The 19,720-nt window shown below is 47.7% G+C and overlaps 1 protein-coding gene across 2 annotated transcripts in view; it reads right to left on the bottom strand.

The window, feature by feature from the left end:
- Positions 1 to 264: 264 nt before the first annotated feature.
- The window catches only part of LOC147663312 (testis-expressed protein 264-like), a 732,805-nt gene continuing 713,349 nt past the window's right edge, over positions 265 to 19,720 (bottom strand). For both annotated transcript variants that reach the window (XM_086950537.1, XM_086950536.1), the window contains one exon: positions 265 to 5,693. In XM_086950537.1, the coding sequence (XP_086806663.1) occupies positions 5,368 to 5,693 (326 nt within the window). In that variant the 3' untranslated portion in view covers positions 265 to 5,367. The remainder of the gene's footprint in view (positions 5,694 to 19,720) is intronic.

Here is a 19,720-nt window from a genome sequence, read left to right as displayed (position 1 = left end):
GAGGAAAAATAAGAGCCGGTCAACACAAGTGAGCGCCAGTGGGTCCCACCTGCAACCACATGCCTTCCACATTGTTTTCATATTTAGGATTTATTCTCAAAACTGTTACTTCATGTTTTTTGTAAATCAGAAATCAAGCCACCTCAGACCTCACACTACCCCTTACCCTCTTTCAACCCCAGCTCTCTTCCCTAACTCACTTAAATATCAAACATGCAGCCCCCTTCCCTGGCACAGGGAAGAAGCAGCAGAGACAAACGTGAGTCAGAAGTAAATGTTTCTTTATTTGGAAGAGGACGAGCAGTAAGAACTGTAATCATCACAATAATAATAACATTAATCTTCCCGTCAGTTATTAAAACCCCAGTTGGACAGTGGGAGTGTTCAGTGTGCTGAAAGAGAAAGAATGTACATGTCTCTCAGACCGTCTAAAGGCACCCGCAGCTAGCAAGACCTCTAATGCCATGAGACACATCCATTCTAAGCACGCCACATGGTAAAGCAGAGACTCTCTTGAAAGGCAATGATGGGGGGGGGGGGGGGGGGGGGGGTAAGTTGTCCTTTACATTCTTAAACAGTACCGTGAACATGTTGTAGTGATGTGTGGTTCAGAATGCTGTGAAGCTCGTTAACTGGACGCCGAATAAGAAGCCATTATTGGGGTACGTGCTTCTGGAACAGTAGTGACATGGTCACGCCAGAATAATGTGCAATATTTAGTTCTTACATTGCATTGGTGCACTTGCTGGAGTCAACGTGTGATGCTGTATCCTTTCCACAAACATTGGCTATAAAGGTCTGTCTTCCCAAGAATGTCAGACCCAAGCATCATGGTGACAAGAGGCCAACACTTGTCTGCACATCCTAGGGACCAAATCCAGACGGTTTTCCTTTTTTATAAAAATTCTGGAGCAACTTAAGAGAATGAGGGGCATGATCCTTTCTCTCCACAGGGCTCCACTGTGAACATGCTCACTACATAAGAGAGTTAGACCTGCCTTTTGACTTTTGCAGTAAACCAATGTTTAGATCCTTGTTACTCCTCTGCCTAGGTTATCCACCAGGTGCTGACTAGTTTTGAGCCCCATCCATCCACCATGATTGTATGGCAAAATCACGCATGCGTTTAGCATGCACGCCTTTTTAACGCTGACATTAGAATGAACGAGTCATTACAACGCATTCCTTTTGCACGCAAGTCGTTTGAATGACTTGCCTTAAGGGATGCTGGACATTGGATTAGTATTATTTACTATTCCAACTCCAGTCTGTGCGACAGTTGGGAAAGTGTTAGACTTTAAATCGAACAACTCTCCGCCATTGCACCCCCCCCCCACACACACACACAAAGCAAGTTGGTGTAACTACTAGCATGCAAAACAAATGTGTGCTAATGACATGTGATTCCAGAATTGTGCTATAGGATGTTACCCATCCACCATGCCCTGCATTTTAAGATGTGTTAACATGTTGAGCTAAGAAAACTCCCTTGAGACTCTCAAGATGTTAAACTAATGGACCAAAGGTTCTGGAAAGCTACTTTTGCAGGTGTGGTCTTTATCAGTACAGTGACCGGCTCTAAGGGGCATGTTTCCTCTCTGTACATTCCATAAATAGCTCATAATCTAGGGCCTACTGTGGCCTGTCTACCTTCTGGCTTATAGGGTTAAATGCGCTCTGAAAAAGTGTGTGTCCTTATGGTCGCTGCCATAAAATATCATATATACAAAACTAATAATCACCGGGGACTGACATTTCTGATTATCTTACGTTTCTCATATGTGACATATCTCAAGGAAGAAACATTTCTGGAACTGGCCTACTTGGGAAAGTCTGTTTAAAATGGTGTGGAGAGGCTGGAGTATGGACACTGTATCATCACTAGTGCTTAGTGGTAAAGAATTGAGTTGCCTGCGAAGGCCTGCAGTTTGCCTTCTGACCATAAGGCTCACTATTGTGCCGATACCTGAGAGGATCGAGAAGGAACCATTGAGCCACCCGAGTACAATGCCTTCCCAAACTAAATTGACACCCTGATACTCTAAATAAGCTCTGGTAGGCAGATGATATAAAGGCATATAAGAAATGAAAAAAGATTATAAAAAATATGCAAATAAGCGAAGACCAAAGAAAAAAAAACATTCTTAGCTCCATCAGCTAAGCCTGGTTATCTTTTTAGTGCACAGTTTTGGCAGCACCATTGTTCAACATCTATTAGAAGCAGTGGAAATATATATAAAGATGCAACAGGACACCTGCTGTTGCATTGCCTGGAGACAGGAGATCTTCTGTGAGTGCAAGGCAAATTTTGATCTTGTAACGCAATGCCAAAATGGTTAATGAAAATCTGGCAGCGAGGTAGAAAGTTACTGGTAAAAAGCAGAGAGGAAAATTGCAGGACTGTACAGATGCATTGAAAGGCTCGATCATTCAACAGGAGTAACTTGCATCCACCCAGAAGACACTTTTGAAGTAGGTGAGTGCCCACCAAGGGAAATATTTCCGATATACCGGATCGGATCACCTACAGCCAGGGAGGTATTTAGGCGAGGGCAACCTCACTTGGAAGATATCCAGAATCAGACTGAAATCAGACAGAGGTAGGCCTTGGAGTTAATTCAGGACCATGTTGGAGCTGAAGGGGCCAGCTTCTGGCATTATTCAGTACCATAAGTTGATGGTATGTGGAGAATGATACCTTTAGAGGTACTCCAGTTCAATGCTAGGAGTTGAGGAATATAAGATTTTGATGTCATCATATATACAGACATATGGGTGATATGTGGGTTACGACAGCCATGGAGGTAATCCAATGACACATTAGGATCTGATCAAGGGCAGCACCTGAGATCATCCCCTGTCTGGATCAATGGTATTCAGGGAAACAACCCCATCCTTTCAGAGGTTTCCAGTGTCTGACAGATATCGGAAGGAGGCCAACCATGGCTTGAGCCTTCCTTCCGTAAAGCTTTGAATTGCATGCAAGCCTTTACTCTTAATTATAAATATCTTCCAATAGGCCTTTGAATAATGGCATGGAGGAGGTAGATCGTACTAAAAAAGTATGTAGAGCCAACAGCTCAAAAGAATGAAAACCAAATAAAGCACAAGGAAAAGGGAAGAGAACACAGCAAGCAGAGTGCAGAAGACAACTAAGAACATATGAAGAGCTCAAGAAAGTAGCATAGGAGGAATCAAGTAACGGTAACTATTAAAAACAAGATTTAACAAGCAGAGTTTTCATCAAAGCAAGAACGGTAGCCAGTGGAGTTGACACATATGACAGAGAGTGGAAGAATGAGGCGGAAGAGAAAAATTAAGATGCATAAAAGTATGAGTGGTTTGAAATGGAATTGTTAAGAATTTAGGCCATCCAACATATTAAAATTAACAATAAATAGAAACAATAAAAAACTAGCAAAATAAATTTGAGAGATGAGAAAGAAATGAGGTTTGAATCTGGGGTTGCAGATATCAATGAGAAATTTGCACACCACCACAATCTCAATGCTCAATGGGCTTTCTTGGCAGAAAGATGCATGGAGTGTGGATTTCTTTGGAAGTTAGCAAGGGTTCAGCATCATCAAGTATGAGATCTAAAAAAGGTCAATGCTGGAGGAATGAGAAAAGTGAAATGAGGGTTTTTCAATGGCAGGCACAGATATATTTGGAGGAAGAGGGTCTCATGGGTGACCCACTGCCAGGCTGGCAGTCAATAGAGTCAACTAGTGGAAAGCATTGGACAGAGTACCATCAAAGGGGTCTGCCCAGACAGGATTCAGCCCACTGGAACACAAGCTACTAGGTGGTGAGATTTTCTTCATCTAGGAAACTAACATTTGGTGCACCCTTCTAACATCCAGAAGGGCTGAAAACAAACCGACCGTCTTTCAGGGAAAATGCTGAAATGGCAATCTTCAACCAGAAGGAACAGTTGCTAATAGTTCCTAATGTTGTTCAATGCAAGCACTCAAATGGAAATGAAAGAATACACACAAACAGCCAATATCACTAGGTGAGAGATCAACATGCCACTAAGCTGAGCCTAGGCAAAATTGACAAAATCTCAAGCAAATGGCTGAAAGAGGCTTTTCAAAGAAAGCTAGAGGTTGAGGGTGTAACCGTCCACTGTACATATATTGTTAGCTATATGTCTGTTTGACAGCTATGCTGCCAAAACAAAGACCCAAAGAGCAAACATGTTCAGCTGTGAAGCCTGTGACAGTTATACGGAGGCCACCCCGTAGCAGGCTGGAACAGGAATAAGGAAAGACTTGAACAATACCCAATGCCACAGATTGGATTCGAGCGAACTACAGGAGGAGATCACTGATTACTAGGTTTAAATAGCGTTTAGAGCGGGTGTAGATTTTAAGGACATTGACCAGCCGAATAGACTGAAGTCACGAGCATGAAAATAATGTTACTGAGAAAAACACAATGTAGGGCCCATTTAACCATTGGTTTGCACCTCTCAGTATGCTTGGTTCCTAAGGATATCGAATACTAATATTTCAAGCTGTAATGCGTACCCCGCATGACAATGCCATAGTAGGAAACAAAATAAAGGCTAACAGGACTGGGGTTTGTCACGTCACATGAATCAGGGAGGGCAGGCATGGGTATTCTGGAGGGCAGGCATGTGTATCAGGGAGAGGGCAGGCATGGGTATCAGGTAGGGCAGGTATCAAGGTGTGATTTTGTGTGTGATTTCTTCTCCTGCCAGGCGATCATGAAGTAGGGGACAGAGGGTGAAAAAGCACAACACATGTTCGTTGACCTCACAATACATCTGGAGACGATTAATGGAGTGACTCTTAGTCCGGCTTTGTGGCACACACTGTATTGCAGCAACTGTGGAATTGGGCACTTTCCTTAGGAAATGGATGCTCAAAACACCAGCCTACCCCCCACAAGACATCATAATTTCTTAAAATATAAATATATAATTAAAACTATTATCATGCCCCAGAGAACGGCTCTCCCTGGAGAAGAAATGAGAAGGTGCCAATATAATGTGGCAGGGTGCCCATCGAGTAGTGGCTGGTGATCTTCGAGGGTGTGATGCGTGGCACAGGCATGTCTGAAATGGGCACCTGATGCATGACTCAAGAAAAGTGGGGAGAATGAAGAAGACAGTGGAGTGAGGTCTCTGGAATAAAAGGTCCCAACAGAGAGTATGGAATGTTTTTTGTAAAGGGAGCACCAGTCGCGAGGCGCCACACCTGTAGTTCTTCTCCCGGGAAAGCATCTTTGTTGAAGAACAGTCCTTGGGGCAGGAACTCTGATAAGGGCTGGAGAACATTACTAACAATACATTGCTTGACTACCAGAAATTCCTGGCTTGACAAACGCTAAGCGATAACTCTATTCTTCTCCCCGTACTTTCTCCATGAGCAGAGGCTGTTTGTCCCACTTGGAGCTGTTGTCCAATTCCACTTTGAAGCCAATTTGCGACATTGGGGGCGGGCGCCCGGCTGCCCCCTCGGTTGCACTGGCCTCGAGGTCTAGCTCTTCGAAGGACGAACAACTGGCCCCGGACTCGCTGTAGCTATGCTCGCTTCGGTTGTCCAGCTCCTCACGGTTGCGGATGGTGGGGAAGTCGCTTGTCATGCTGGTGGCCACTGAAGTCTCCCGGCTGTTATCTGGTCCCTCCAGGCTCAAAGAGCTGCTGTCAATCAGCATGTCTGAACCTAAAAGAAAATGGAGAGGGGTTAATGAAAATGACAAGCTTTCAGCTTCAGCAATAGTCACTCCTGCAACCTAAACATATAAAGCTATGTCAATACTCCTAAGTCCTAACCTGCAGCACAGGCAGTTATTCCAAGACTGGGACCAAGGGTTAGCTCTGCTGATGTACCTCAATTCTGATCTCCAGCACTTACGCTATCCAAGTACCTGAGCTACACACCTTCCCTCACTGTGATCTGCAGCACTTTCAGGTATTTCAGGGTGGGGAATACTCTTTGCTCTGATGATGCATCTCATTACTAATCTGATTTTCAGCTACCACTCCAGAACTAGTACCTACGCCTAGCTTTATTCTGATGCACCTTCTGTAAAGTCTGCAGCACTATACTGCAACACTCGAGTCTAGTGCATGACCCTACTATCCACTGGATGCAGTTTCACAGATGAACCGTCCTACACAGACTAAAAACCTAGTGCATGCTTTAATTGCACATCTCTGCTGATGCATTTGTAATGCTAGATATTTACGGAGAGCCAAAACAGGCATTCCATAACAGTATATGAAGCGCTACATAAATGCTGTAAAGCACAAGGCAATACCGACCAGAGGCACCTAAGAAACAGATCAGGCCGCCCTGACCTGAGCAGCAAGAGTTGGTATATATATTCATGTATAGGGCAATGTATAGCAATGATCCTAGTCTAAAGGCACCAGAGTGCTGTACATGGTGAAAAGCAAGAACAGGACGGAAGTGACTGGAGCAGCAGCTGGTTTGTGGGCTGCTACTGCATCATGATGTAATGCACTTTTAAGAGATGCGTTAGAATCATTGCATCATTATGTAATGCACTTTTAAGAGATGCGTTAGAATCATTGCATCATTATGTAATGCACCGTTAAGAAATGCGTTAGAATCATTGCATCATTATGTAATGCACTTTTAAGAGATGCGTTAGAATCATTGCACCATTATGTAATGCACTTTTAAGAGATGCGTTAGAATCATTGCACCATTATGTAATGCACTTTTAAGAGATGCGTTAGAATCATTGCACCATTATGTAATGCACTTTTAAGAGATGCGTTAGAATCATTGCATCAAGATGTAATGCACTTTTAAGAGATGCGTTAGAATCATTGCACCATTATGTAATGCACTTTTAAGAGATGCGTTAGAATCATTGCATCAAGATGTAATGCACTTTTAAGAGATGCGTTAGAATCATTGCACCATTATGTAATGCACTTTTAAGAGATGCGTTAGAATCATTGCACCATTATGTAATGCACTTTTAAGAGATCCGTTAGAATCATTGCATCAAGATGTAATGCACCTTTAAGAGATGCGTTAGAATCATTGCATCAAGATGTAATACACTTTTAAGAGATGCGTTAGAATCATTGCATCATTATGTAATGCACCTTTAAGAGATGCGTTAGAATCATTGCATCAAGATGTAATGCACTTTTAAGAGATGCGTTAGAATCATTGCATCAAGATGTAATGCACTTTTAAGAGATGCGTTAGAATCATTGCATCATTATGTAATGCACCTTTAAGAGTTGCGTTAGAATCATTGCATCATTATGTAATGCACTTTTAAGAGATGTGTTAGAATCATTGCATCAAGATGTAATGCACTTTTAAGAGATGCGTTAGAATCATTGCATCAAGATGTAATGCACTTTTAAGAGATGCGTTACAATCATTGCATCAAGATGTAATGCACTTTTAAGAGATGCGTTAGAATCATTGCATCATTATGTAATGCACCTTTAAGAGTTGCGTTAGAATCATTGCATCATTATGTAATGCACTTTTAAGAGATGTGTTAGAATCATTGCATCAAGATGTAATGCACTTTTAAGAGATGCGTTAGAATCATTGCATCAAGATGTAATGCACTTTTAAGAGATGCGTTACAATCATTGAATCAAGATGTAATGCACTTTTAAGAGATGCGTTAGAATCATTGCATCAAGATGTAATGCACTTTTAAGAGATGCGTTACAATCATTGCATCAAGATGTAATGCACCTTTAAGAGTTGCGTTAGAATCATTGCATCATTATGTAATGCACTTTTAAGAGATGGGTTAGAATCATTGCATCAAGATGTAATGCACTTTTAAGAGATGTGTTAGAATCATTGCATCATTATGTAATGCACTTTTAATAGATGAGTTATAATCTTTGCATCACACACTTTGCATGTGCCTTCTGCCTCCCGTTTTCCCGCTGCATCTGAATCGCACAGTATTCTGAAATGACCTGCTCATCATGTACCTTTAAAAAGCTGCATTAAGACAATAAATAAACTTGTGAGAATCACTGTCCCCTGTGCAAAATCATGCGTGTGGAGGGCAGTTTTCTCTCTTTACATGTAAGAAACAAAACATTACTTTTTAATGACAGTTTTGGGAGAATTAATACATATTCAATAACACAAAGTTGCTATTTATACGGTGCTTTCGCAGGACATTGTTATATGAAATTACTAGTAGCCAGTATAAAATGGCGCTCGTTTGATTGACTGTTGAATATTGGAATTCTGAGGAGACAAAGCCGAAACTTGAGCCCAGGGCCTGCATATCCAACACAGACGTCAGCAGCCAGAACTTCACCACTGATCAAACATCTAACAGACATGAAGAAAATAGAGCATATATGCTGTCTACATGAACGCACAGGACACCTACTGGTATTTGTGCGCTTTAGAAATGTATTAACATAACATAGCATGATGGCGTGGTGACTGTGCACAATATTAAACGGATGTCATGGGGGCTGATTACGAATACGGGCGGACTTGAGTCCGCCCGCCATTGTAGCGTGAACGGGACAGTCCGCCTGTCATGCTGCGGTCCCGCACCCCTAAATATGATGCGACCGCCACCGCAACGGTCGCATCTGGCCGCAATGTCAAATGGCCAGGTTGTGCATTTCCCTGGACAACGTGGCAGGCACCGCGCGGTGCCTGCCACCTTGTGCATGGAAATGTAGGGGTTACCATGGGTACCCACCCCAGTGCACAACTCCATCCCCGCGGGCCCCCCGAAGCCAGTCTCTGCGAGCCAAGTCTAAGGAAAGGGTTGTGGCTGCCTTTTAATGGCGGCCACGTCCCTTTCTGTAGACACGGCTCGTCTAAAGAAAGGGGCGTGGCCAACATTAAGGTTAAAGCGCCACATGGGCTTTTTTACAAACAAGCATTTGCAATGCAATAGGTGCCACATTTACGAACTCGTAAATGCAAGACCTATTACATTGCAAATGCTTGTTTTAAACTGTGTCTTTATGGATTCTGTTTACATCGTAGACTTTCAAAGGAGTACCTTTTGAAACAGCACTTTCGGGATGCGGTTTGCATGGCCTAGATTATTCTGCTTTAAAGTACAGGGCTAAGGTTGGACTGTGGACCTAAGACATGGTTTTCTCAGGTTTTGTCCTCGCGGATCAAAAGGGTCTGCCCAGACAACTTACAGGCCATTGGAACACAAGCTAGCAGGTAATGAGCTTTTCTTTGTCAGGGTAGCAAACATTTGGTGCACCCTCTAACATCCAGAACACAGCTAAGATTGTACTGTGGTACCAAGACATAGGGGTCTAATATGATGTCGGGCAGATCGCCACCACCCGCATGGCGGTGGCGATTTGCCCTACACCATCCCCGCCCTCCTCCCATTTCCTCCGCCATATTATTATGGTGGGGGGTACCGCGGCGTACGGGAAGACCGTCCGCTGCTTGCCGCAACAGAAAGGCATGCGGATCCCTCAGTTGGGGGCCAGTTGTGGGCCCCCAGGATGTTGGAGGGTGGGTGGGGGGTCACATGGGGGTACCAATGGTACCCCCCTGCATTTGCATGGACGAGATGGAGGCACCACGCGGTGCCTGCCAATGCACAAATGCCTTTTTGGTTTTGCGGCGGGTGCTGCTGAGAGCACTGCCCGCCGCAATGCAAAAAATGCTGAACGCGCCCGCCAGTGTGGCGGGCGCATCCTAATTGCACATGCGGGCCGCCTCAGACATAGCGGGCGGTCCCATTTCCCAGGGTGGGCGGACATCGTCATAGACCCCATAGTGTTCCTAAGTTTAGTCTTCACTGATGTTGTTTCTATGTGGGCTCAAATCATGCTAGTTGACGTTTAGCATGTTTTGACTCCTTAAGTACAGAGCATTAGGAAAGCTAGTAGGTCTAGTATTGGCTGCTGACCTTTTGACTTTGCCAATGTTTGTTATGTTTTGCCATGGTTTCTGCAAAACTTTTTTGTCAGGGAAGCTACTGTCCCTCCCACAACAAAAAATAGTGCCTAAAAGCATAAAATATTTTTTGGGTTTCAAAAAGGACACATTGCCATATCAGTCCCTCGTTCTGAAGGGAACTACGTTGTGTGGATGTGATCCTTGTGACAGGGTGGTTCTGAAGGGAACTACTTTGTGTCGATGTGCTCCTTGTGAAAGGGTAGAATGCAGTTACTCACCGCAAAGACACCCAATAGCTGAAGTGGGCTGACCCACTGTTCAATGCTGTATGCTGTAGTGGACAGAATTGAAATTTGAATAAAGCAATAACAGGCCAATAGATGAAGAAGTCTGGCTGAAAGCCCATGCTAGCATATTACACATATAATTTTAGTAGAACCAAAGGTAGATCTAAAAGAGTTTGCTGATGTCGGGCCTAAATAATTAGGCTCCCTATATAAATTAGGAGGTAAGAGAATACACAAGAAGGTGGAATACATGTGAAATTAGGTCATGGTTTTTCTAAGGCTAATGGGAGCTTTGCATTTATATTATTGTCTATTGCATACCACCACCAATTCTTATTTTCCTCGATTTTCTACAGTAAATTAATTCACTAATTCAATACTGTTTGACAATGGAACATTTACAACTGTTGGGGAACAGAGTCTCAATGAATCAGCTTAAATCTGAGGCATTTCTATACCCACTAGGGTAAAATTATATACTAGGTTTAGAATGTATCGCCCACTGAGGCGTGAAGTATAAAGTTTAATTGAATTGAAATTATAAGCATGATTTAATTTTGGAAATTCCAAAGAGGAATGTTGCATTATCAATTTAGCCTCATTTTTAGCTGGTAATTCTTTCAAAAGCATCATTTAAACAACATATGCAATGATATATGCTTGAGATAAATCAACACTCAAAGATGGCCGCCGCACTGTGGTTTGATACTCATCTGTGTGAGAATCAGTAGTCCTACTTTGATGTTTATGATTTGTTCACTTTATATACTTTGAAGAAAAAAACTGTATTTACCCGTGACCAAGCTGCAGCTGCACCGAAACGCGTTGGGTGTTTCTTGACATCCTCGTTTAAATAAATGTTCACGCTTATGAATCTGGGCTCGAGCAGACTTCTTTCGACTGGAAAAGTTGTTGTTACACGGATTGTTTGAGGATCGCCTCCTTGTTCGAGCCCGCCGCCATTACAGAGGCTGGGGGATTGGCGAATTTTGTTGTTGGTTTGATATATATATATATATATATATATATATATATATATATATATATATATATATATATATATAAAATCTATATTTTTTACATCTATAATTTTTACTTCGATATTTTTGATTCAATATTTTTGTACTTACCTGTTAAAGTATGGAGTCGATATTTTCATAGTATTTCTTTATCTCGATATTTAGAATATCGATGTTTTTAGCATCAGTATTCTATCAGTGAACCATTTTTTAAATTACATTAATTTTCTTCCATCAGTCTTCTGTGACACTCGTTAATACGATTTGCATTCAGACCTCGCCTTACTCATTCAAAGAATACATTTCTACAGTTATGAAAATCTACCATTTTCAGGTCTTTGGGATTTGGAAAAACACATTGGTCCTTCTTTTTTGCTCTGCCTAAGTACCTCTTCAGAACGGGTTTCTTCTCTGGCTGCACTCAGGTTATTCTACATACGTCTACCATGATCTGCTCTGTATTTTTTCCAGGCAATGCTTCATTCTTGAGTTTAGATTATCTCTCATCTTAATTTCGCACATATTTCACCATTATTTAGCCATGTGCCTATGCATTTTCAGTATCCCTTTCTATGCATCTTACTTAAATGCAATCATCCTCTTGATATTCTCTATGCTTGTATGTATTGGTATTTGTATAGCACAAACCTAGCTAGGAATCAGCAAAGCACTGTACGTCATGGGGGGGGGGGGGGGGGGGGGGGGGGGGTTGGGAGATGACCTATAATAGCGAGTACCTCAAGTGGGAATTATACTAATACATTTCACACATTTAGGCACAGGGATTGTAAGTATTTTGTCCAGAATCAGATAATATTGATCAAAGCACCGAAGCCAGGATTCAAACCTGGGTCCTCAGTGACTTAGCGGTAACTTTAGCAACTAAGCCACTTCTTCTCCTAGTGTCTACTTAATCTCAATATAATCCCCGGGGGCGTGGCTTGGACGCCGATCGGGATGGCGGCGTGAGCTCCCAGCTCCGCGCGGAATCCCGCTAATTCTCCTGTTTTCGGGACCCTAGGCGACCCGAAGACGACGTTCCTGCCCTCTGAAGTGTAAGGGGACAGCTGGGCGCAATCGGAGAGTCGCTGGGGGACTGCTAGCCCCGAGAAGATCGAGAGAAGAGGCGGCCGAGGTGTTGCCGAGGGTGAGAAGAAAATGGCGGCGAGGAGGTCGGACGGTCCCGAACTTCAGCCCTGAGCCAAGTTGTCGCCGAGTGGCAAGAGATCCTGCACTCGGCTGCCCGAGGCACTAGGATTGGCGGTGCTGTGTCCTGAGACCAGGGGACGCTGACCTGATTCACCCAGGAGCTCGGGGACCCTCGTTGGCCACCGCCCTGAGACTCATCCTTCCCCCCTCAGGCCGGAGGGGGGTGACAGAACGGAGCCCGTCCACCTGGCCATTGTTCCTGAGAGCGTCGGCGGGGACATTGCGCTGCCCGGTGCCCGGAGACCGGCACGGAACCACGGGCGTAATCGCTAAACGGGCGACTGGACTTGTGACGCAGCACCCTGGCATGGCGGCGATCGGAGGGCCGATGCCCGGGAGTCGCGAGGGGGACTCAGCGACATCAACTCGGCTGAGTGAGAGTCCCTCCCCGGAGCTTGATCAGGAACAGCGGCTGAACCGGCGTTTGGATGCCATCCTTGATGCGATCACCTCCACTAAGGAAGCATTGCACAATGACATTGCCCAAGTGGCCACGGGCCTGGGGCTGCTACGCGCGGATCACGCGAAGCTGGCAGACAGGGTCAAGGACCATGACCAGCTGTTGCTGGACCTGAAGCCATCGGTGGTGACCGCGGAGCACAGGATCACGGACATTTTGGCCCGACTGGACTCACTGGAGCGGAGGGCGGAGGATGCCGAAGGCCGCAATAGACGGAACAACGTGCGGGTCGTAGGCCTGCCGGAACGGATTGAGGGGGAGGATGCGGTGGCCTACATGGAGAACTGGTTCCGCACTGTGGTGGCACCGGAGGGGCTTACTGCTTTTTTCACTCTGGAGCGAGCTCACCGGGTGCCTGCTCGCCCGCCGGGGCTTGGCCGCCCCCCCCGACCGATGGTGGTGCGGCTCCTCCACTACAAGGACCGGGATCTTCTCATCCAGCGGGCCAGGATGTCGGGCCCGTATGAGGTGGAGAACAGTAAGGTAACGATCTTCCCGGATTACACTCAAGCGGTCCAGAAGAACAGGGCATCGTTCCTCGCTGTGAAGAAGGAGCTCAGGGAGGAAGGCATCCAGTACTCCTTGCTCTACCCAGCCAAGCTGCGGATCATTATGGACGGCACTACGCACTTTTTCCAGACTCCGGACGAAGTTTGGCAATGGCTCGAGTCATATAGAGCGGGGACGGACAGATCACACCAAAGTAGGCGAGACCAACCCAAGCAGCCCCGGGTGAGGCAGTCACAACGCATCAGGTCCCGCAACAGGCGCCAGCGGGAGAACCGGGAGGCTCAAATGGCGGCGGAGAAGAGGATGCGCTCGCAGCGACGGCGGCCATTACAGGGTCGCAACAGAACAGTGAACGGGCAGAAACGGACTCAGGAGGGGAAGGCAGCAGAACAGGAGAGGAACTTTCAGAGGCGGAAAGCTCGAAGGGGCCGATAGTAACCCCACAGACATCGGATGGTATTTTCTGCGGCTGAGATAGAACTGGGACTAGATCGGGACTTCATGGTAGGGTGATATCCTGTTGATGGAGGGCGGGTTGCCGGGAGGGGGAGCTGTGTGCTTTGGAGGGGATGAAGGTGCGGGGTGCGGGCTCCGCTAGCTGGGGTCGGCGGCGACTCACCCCCCTTGGGCCCTTAAGGCCGACTGTGGTGGAGACCACAGGGTAAGAGTGTGAGAAGTTGGTTCAAGGTTTGGATGGGGGCGGCCATTGGGTTCGTGTGCTCTGTCCTGGGGAGTGGGGTTTGGGAAGTGTTTCAGTTTTGGGAATGTTCGGGGGGGGCAACTGCAATGGGGGGGCCATGGACCTTTGTTATTTGATTCGGACTGTACGAAGTTGGAATGGGGACATTACCTAACTTGAAATGCCTAACGTGGAATGTCCGGGGGCTGCGGACCATGGTGAAACGTCACAAAGTCCATGCATATCTGGTACGCAGGGGGGTTCAGATTGCTATGCTCCAGGAGACTCATCTCACCAAAAAAGAGTGCGCTGCCTTGCAGAAAAGATGGCGGGCCAGGTGTTTGGCACCACTTACTCAGCGTATGCCAGGGGGGTGTTGATCTGGGTGAGGGCGGGGATACCCTTTCAAGTGCTGAACCAAGTAGTAGATCCGGATGGCAGGTTTGTGGCGGTGGAGGGGAGGTTATATGGACGGGATGTTGTTTTCTGCTGTGTTTATGCACCGAACACTGACCAAGGCCGATACTTTGATAGTCTCTCGGGGTCCTTGGCCTCTTTCCTGGCGGGTCCGATAGTGTTAGGGGGGGACTTCAACTCGATTACGGATGTTGCTCTGGATAGGTCCCATCCCCCCCTAGTAGACTCTCCGGTGCGCAGGCTGGCCGCGCACAGGAAGGACTGGCAGGAACGATGGGGGTTGCTGGATGTCTGGAGGGAGCGGCACAGGGGAGCCAGGGATTATTCCTTTTATTCCGCTCTCCATGATCTACATGTCAGGATCGATTCGGTGCTTTGCGGGGGATCCCTAGCCCCATTGATTACCCATGCGGAGTACCTGGCTAGGACTATATCCGATCATAACCCCCTATTGGTGCACATTCAGTGGCAGAGAGAGCGCTCAGTGATACCAACATGGCGGCTTCGGCCGGAGACGCTAGAGGATTCTGTGTTCAGCGATGCGGTTCGGCAAGGCATTGATAGTTATTTCGGAGTGAATGAGGGCACGGCTGCGAGTAGGTCTACTGAATGGGATGCAATGAAAGTGGTGGTGAGAGGGGTGTGTTTGGGTAGGTTCTCAAATGCTCGTACGACTGTGCTGAATGACCTAATGAAAGCGGAAGAAACTTTGAGGGACTTGGAGCGCCGCAGGCCGGCTAGGCCAGGTCTACAGGCCCAGTTGTTGGAGGCGAAGGAAGTGGTTGCCACCGAGACGGAACGTTTGAGGTGCTATGACTATAGGCAGTACATCATCAGGGCACACGCAGAAAGGGACAAGGTGGGTACCCTCTTGGCCAGACTAGCTAACCCGGAACTTGGGGGCTGCCCAATTCTCAGCATTAATAACGCGCAGGGAGAGATGGTGTACTCCCAGGCAGCGGTATTGGAACGATTTAGGGGGTATTATGAGGAACTATACCGGAGTCAGCTGGGAGTGGGGGTTCAGGACATCGCGGAATACCTGGGGGAGAGGCAGCTCCCGGTCCTGGACGAGGAAGACGTGAGGGAGCTGGGTAGCCCGATCACGCTCACGGAAATACGGGTGGCCATCAAACATATGGCCCGCAACAAGACGCCCGGGGTGGACGGACTGCCAATTGAATTCTATCAACAATATGTGGACAGCTTGGCGCCCAGGCTGCTGGTGGTGTATGCGGAAGCCTTCGAGACGGGGGCATTGCCTGGGTCCATGCGGGAGGCCTTGATTGTACCGCTCCTCAAGCCTGGCCGGGATGCCGCGGATGTGAGGTCTTATCGCCCGCTGTCCATGCTGACGGTGGATTATAAGATCCTGAGCCGAATCCTGGCCACCAGGCTGGCCCCGCATATGACGGGCCTGGTACACAGGGACCAGGCGGGGTTTATACCCACGAGGAGCACGGCGCTGAATATCCGCCGCCTGGTGGGAATAATGGACGCCATCTTGGACAGGGAGGGAGCACCGGCGGTTCTGTCTGTGGACATCGAGAAGGCCTTTGATAGCTTGGAATGGCCTTTCCTGGATGGAGTGCTAGAGAGGTTTGGCATGGGCGAGGGGTTTCGGAGATGGACGAGGGTCTTATATACCTCGGCGACGGCGAGAGTACGATTGGGCGGCCTGGTGTCTGCGGCGTACCCGGTGGGCAGGGGAACACGACAGGGATGTTCTCTCTCCCCCCTATTGTTTGCCTTGGCGATGGAACCCTTGGCGGTCCATGCGAGGTCAGGTGACCGATACGCGGGGATAGTTAGTGGCGGGCAGTGGCATTATATATCGCTATACGCGGATGACTTGCTCCTGTACCTAGCTGACACCTCGGGGGCATTGGTTGGAGCGATGGATCTGTTGTCTGAGTTCGGCCGGCTGTCGGGCCTTAAGGTCAATTGGGCGAAGACTTGCGTGTTCCCGCTGCGAGCGGGATCGCCAGCCCCTAGCAGCGATTTGGGTGTGGTATGGGAACCCTCTTGCATCACCTATTTGGGTGTCCGCATTTACCACGCGGCTGCGGACCTATTGGAGGGCAACATTGGCCGCTGTGTCCGGGCGCTGCGGGGCAGCTTGTCTTTCTGGTCAACCCTCCCGCTGACAGTCCTGGGCAGGATAGCACTGTTGAAAATGGTGGCGCTCCACCGCTTCCTCTATTATTTCCGAACGCTGCCTGTTTGGATTCCCCAGGGGGTGTTTAGAGAACTGCGGTCAATGATAATTGGCTTTCTATGGGGGCATGGCCGCCGTAGAGTAGCCCTGAGCACGCTACTTCGCCCCAAGCTGGAAGTGGGCATGGCTGTGCCCGACCTCGAGCTGTATTATCCTGCAGCGCAGTTGCAGGTCCTTACACAGAACGTAGCCAGGGTGTTCCGGGGCCCGGAGGAGGACCGGGATCGGGGAATACAACGCCACGTGCTGTCCTACATCATCATGCAGCAGCGGCTCGAGTTACGGGCCCTCACCATGGAAGAGCGGACGCTCCGGCTGTGCTGGCAAAGGAGCCTTCGGAGAGCGAGGGCATCGCGGCCTTATGCCCCGGAGATCCCGATCGGGATGTTGAAGGCATTACCGCACGGAGGAGATTGGTCCCCGTTGCTGGATTGGGAGGAGGCGGGACTGCAGGTGGTGGGCGACTTGTACATAGATGGGGCTTTGGCGCCGTTCGAAGTGCTCCGGGACCAGTTCGGGCTGCCTGCTGGGGGCTTCCTCCTACACGCGGCAGTAGTGGCTGCCATACAAAAGCACTGGAAAGAGGGGCTCCTGGAACCCACGACGACTATGGCGTGCCAATATGTGGTGATGGCGGCTGGTACGTTCAAAGCTGTGACGTGCCTCCATAATAGGATGCTGAACGAGGGGCTGGAACCACTCCAAGGGCTCAAGGCTAAATGGGAGGTGAGCGTCGGCCGGCCCATACCGGATACGGCATGGGGTCACATCCTGCGACGCACGTGGAAGGGCACTAGAAACGCGCGTTTTCAGCAGGTGCATTTCTATGTGCTCCATAGGGCCTATTTAACGCCTGAGAAATTACAGCGGTACTTTCGGGTGCCGGATGCCTGTTGCCCGCGGTGTTCGTCCCCAGGAGCGGACATGGACCACTTGTTTTGGGGGTGCCCACAACTGGGGACCTATTGGGCGGAGGTAGGGGAACTTCTGAATGAAGTGACTGACAGGGAGGTGGAATTCGACATGGCGGCGTGCCTATTGCTCTGGTTCCCGCATACTAAGCACACCAGGGTGACAAGCAAATTCATAGATCTGGGCCTGATATTGGCACAGAGGGAAATATCGTGGCATTGGAAGTCCAGGGGGGGACCCTCACTGCGTAGATGGAAGAATGAGCTGCTGCGGTGGTCTGACTGCGAGAGTGTGCTCCGGATGAAGCAAGCTGTGAAGTTGGGGAATGAGAAGGCATTGGATGCGGCGCGTGCATGGGAGTTAGTGGTACAGGCTTTGCGTGATTCTTTGGTAGAGGATGAGGATGGCGAGGACTAAGCCGCTGGACGCCGCGGGGCGAACACAGAAGTATAGTACCACGCACTGTAGTGGACCCATCCAATTCGACAGAACGAGGCACACACCTTAGCAGTTGCCAGGGGAGGGGGGGCTTTGGGGGGGTTGGTTGTAGGGTGTTTGGGGAGGGCCGGAAGCCATTAGATGGTCGCTTGTTAGGGCCTTGGATCTACTGGGACGGTGGATACTATGTGGAGGGTAGAATGGCTGGGTAGAGCGGCCAGGTGTGACGACCCATAGCGCCTAGGGCAGGTCCCGACAAGGGCGACATCACTGACTATCACTGGGATGGCTGACGGGAATGTTGTTGTGGGTGGGGGGGTAAAAGCAGATACGCAAAACGATCTTTCAACCAGGGTCCCTATGGGACGTACACTGTGATGTGTTCCTCTTGAGCGATATAATATGCCGCCCGGCCTCCGGGATGCGGGCTGAATGGCTGTGTACGACTGGGAATTCTTATTGGACGGGGGGATCTCACAAGTGTACTGGCTGATTAATTGTATCCTGCGGTTTATAACTCTGCAATAAAAATATATTTAAAAAAAAAAAAAAATCTCAATATAATCCCCCACCCCCTCAAAAAGGATTTTGACCTTAATTTATATTTTTGCTGTATTTAGCTACACCACAGGCTCTACGTACTAAATCCAGATTCTGACTATTCTTCCTCGAACAATGTGTTTGACTGTGACCTCAACACACTTTAAAGAATAGGTGAAAGACTTTTTTACAGTCTAGCACATCCCTGCATAGCCTAGGCTCTCACATGCCCTACGCTCAAAGGCATTTTGGAGTATGTAAGTCTATATGATTCTTTGATGTACTTTTACATGCTTTGTGAATTGGCCCGCAATATCTACAATGGGAATAAAATGGGGACATTAACATGCAGTTAGTACGAATAGAAAGAGCTGTGTGCCCTCTTTGCACTTTTACAAATAGGGATGTTTCAGGGCCAATTTACAAAGGCATGTAAGAGTATATACAAGAGTGCTCCTGTACTATTACTTCCCATACTCATAAAGACTTTGTAACTCAACACCCCAAATGTGTAACAGGGAGAGGTGTGGCGCAGCAGCCAGAGCAGCTGACTCCGGAGCTCGGGGCTCACAGCTCGATCCCCAGTGCCAGACAGCAGCTCAGGCCAGCACCATGTGACTCTGGGGAATAGCTTACTTAATCTCATTGACGGCCCCCAGCGCCTTGATACCCTTAGGGGTGATATGTTCACGCTTTACAAATGTGAAATGTATTCATTTTCAAATTATATAAAGATGTTATATTGTCTTTTGCATTTCTATACATTTGTTTACTCTATTTCATAATGTTTTGTATTCTTTGTGCCACCCTCCATAAAAACACCAAACGAAATAACACAAAGACCTGCTCAGTACTATTTAGTTTAAAGTACATAACAGTGTGTAATTTCAAATAGCCATCCCTTTCAAGATTGCCCCGTCCCGGGGTTTGTAGCTGTTACGGTTACAGCAGGGCTTTAAGTGGGCCGGGTCTCACCAGTGCTGAGCACCGACAGTTTTTAAAAGGGGACCTCAAAACGGTTCTCTTTGGGCTCTGTTTTGTTTTCTTCCGGACTTCAGGGACTGCAGGCACATTAAGGTGCGCCTGCTCACACTGCTAACTAGTGGAGAAGTTACTACATGACGTCATGCCAGATGAG

The sequence above is a fragment of the Lissotriton vulgaris genome, unplaced genomic scaffold (genome assembly GCF_964263255.1).
Source record: "Lissotriton vulgaris unplaced genomic scaffold, aLisVul1.2 SCAFFOLD_251, whole genome shotgun sequence".
NCBI classification, from domain to species: Eukaryota; Metazoa; Chordata; class Amphibia; order Caudata; family Salamandridae; genus Lissotriton; species Lissotriton vulgaris.
This window is presented reverse-complemented; position numbering and strand designations above follow the sequence as displayed.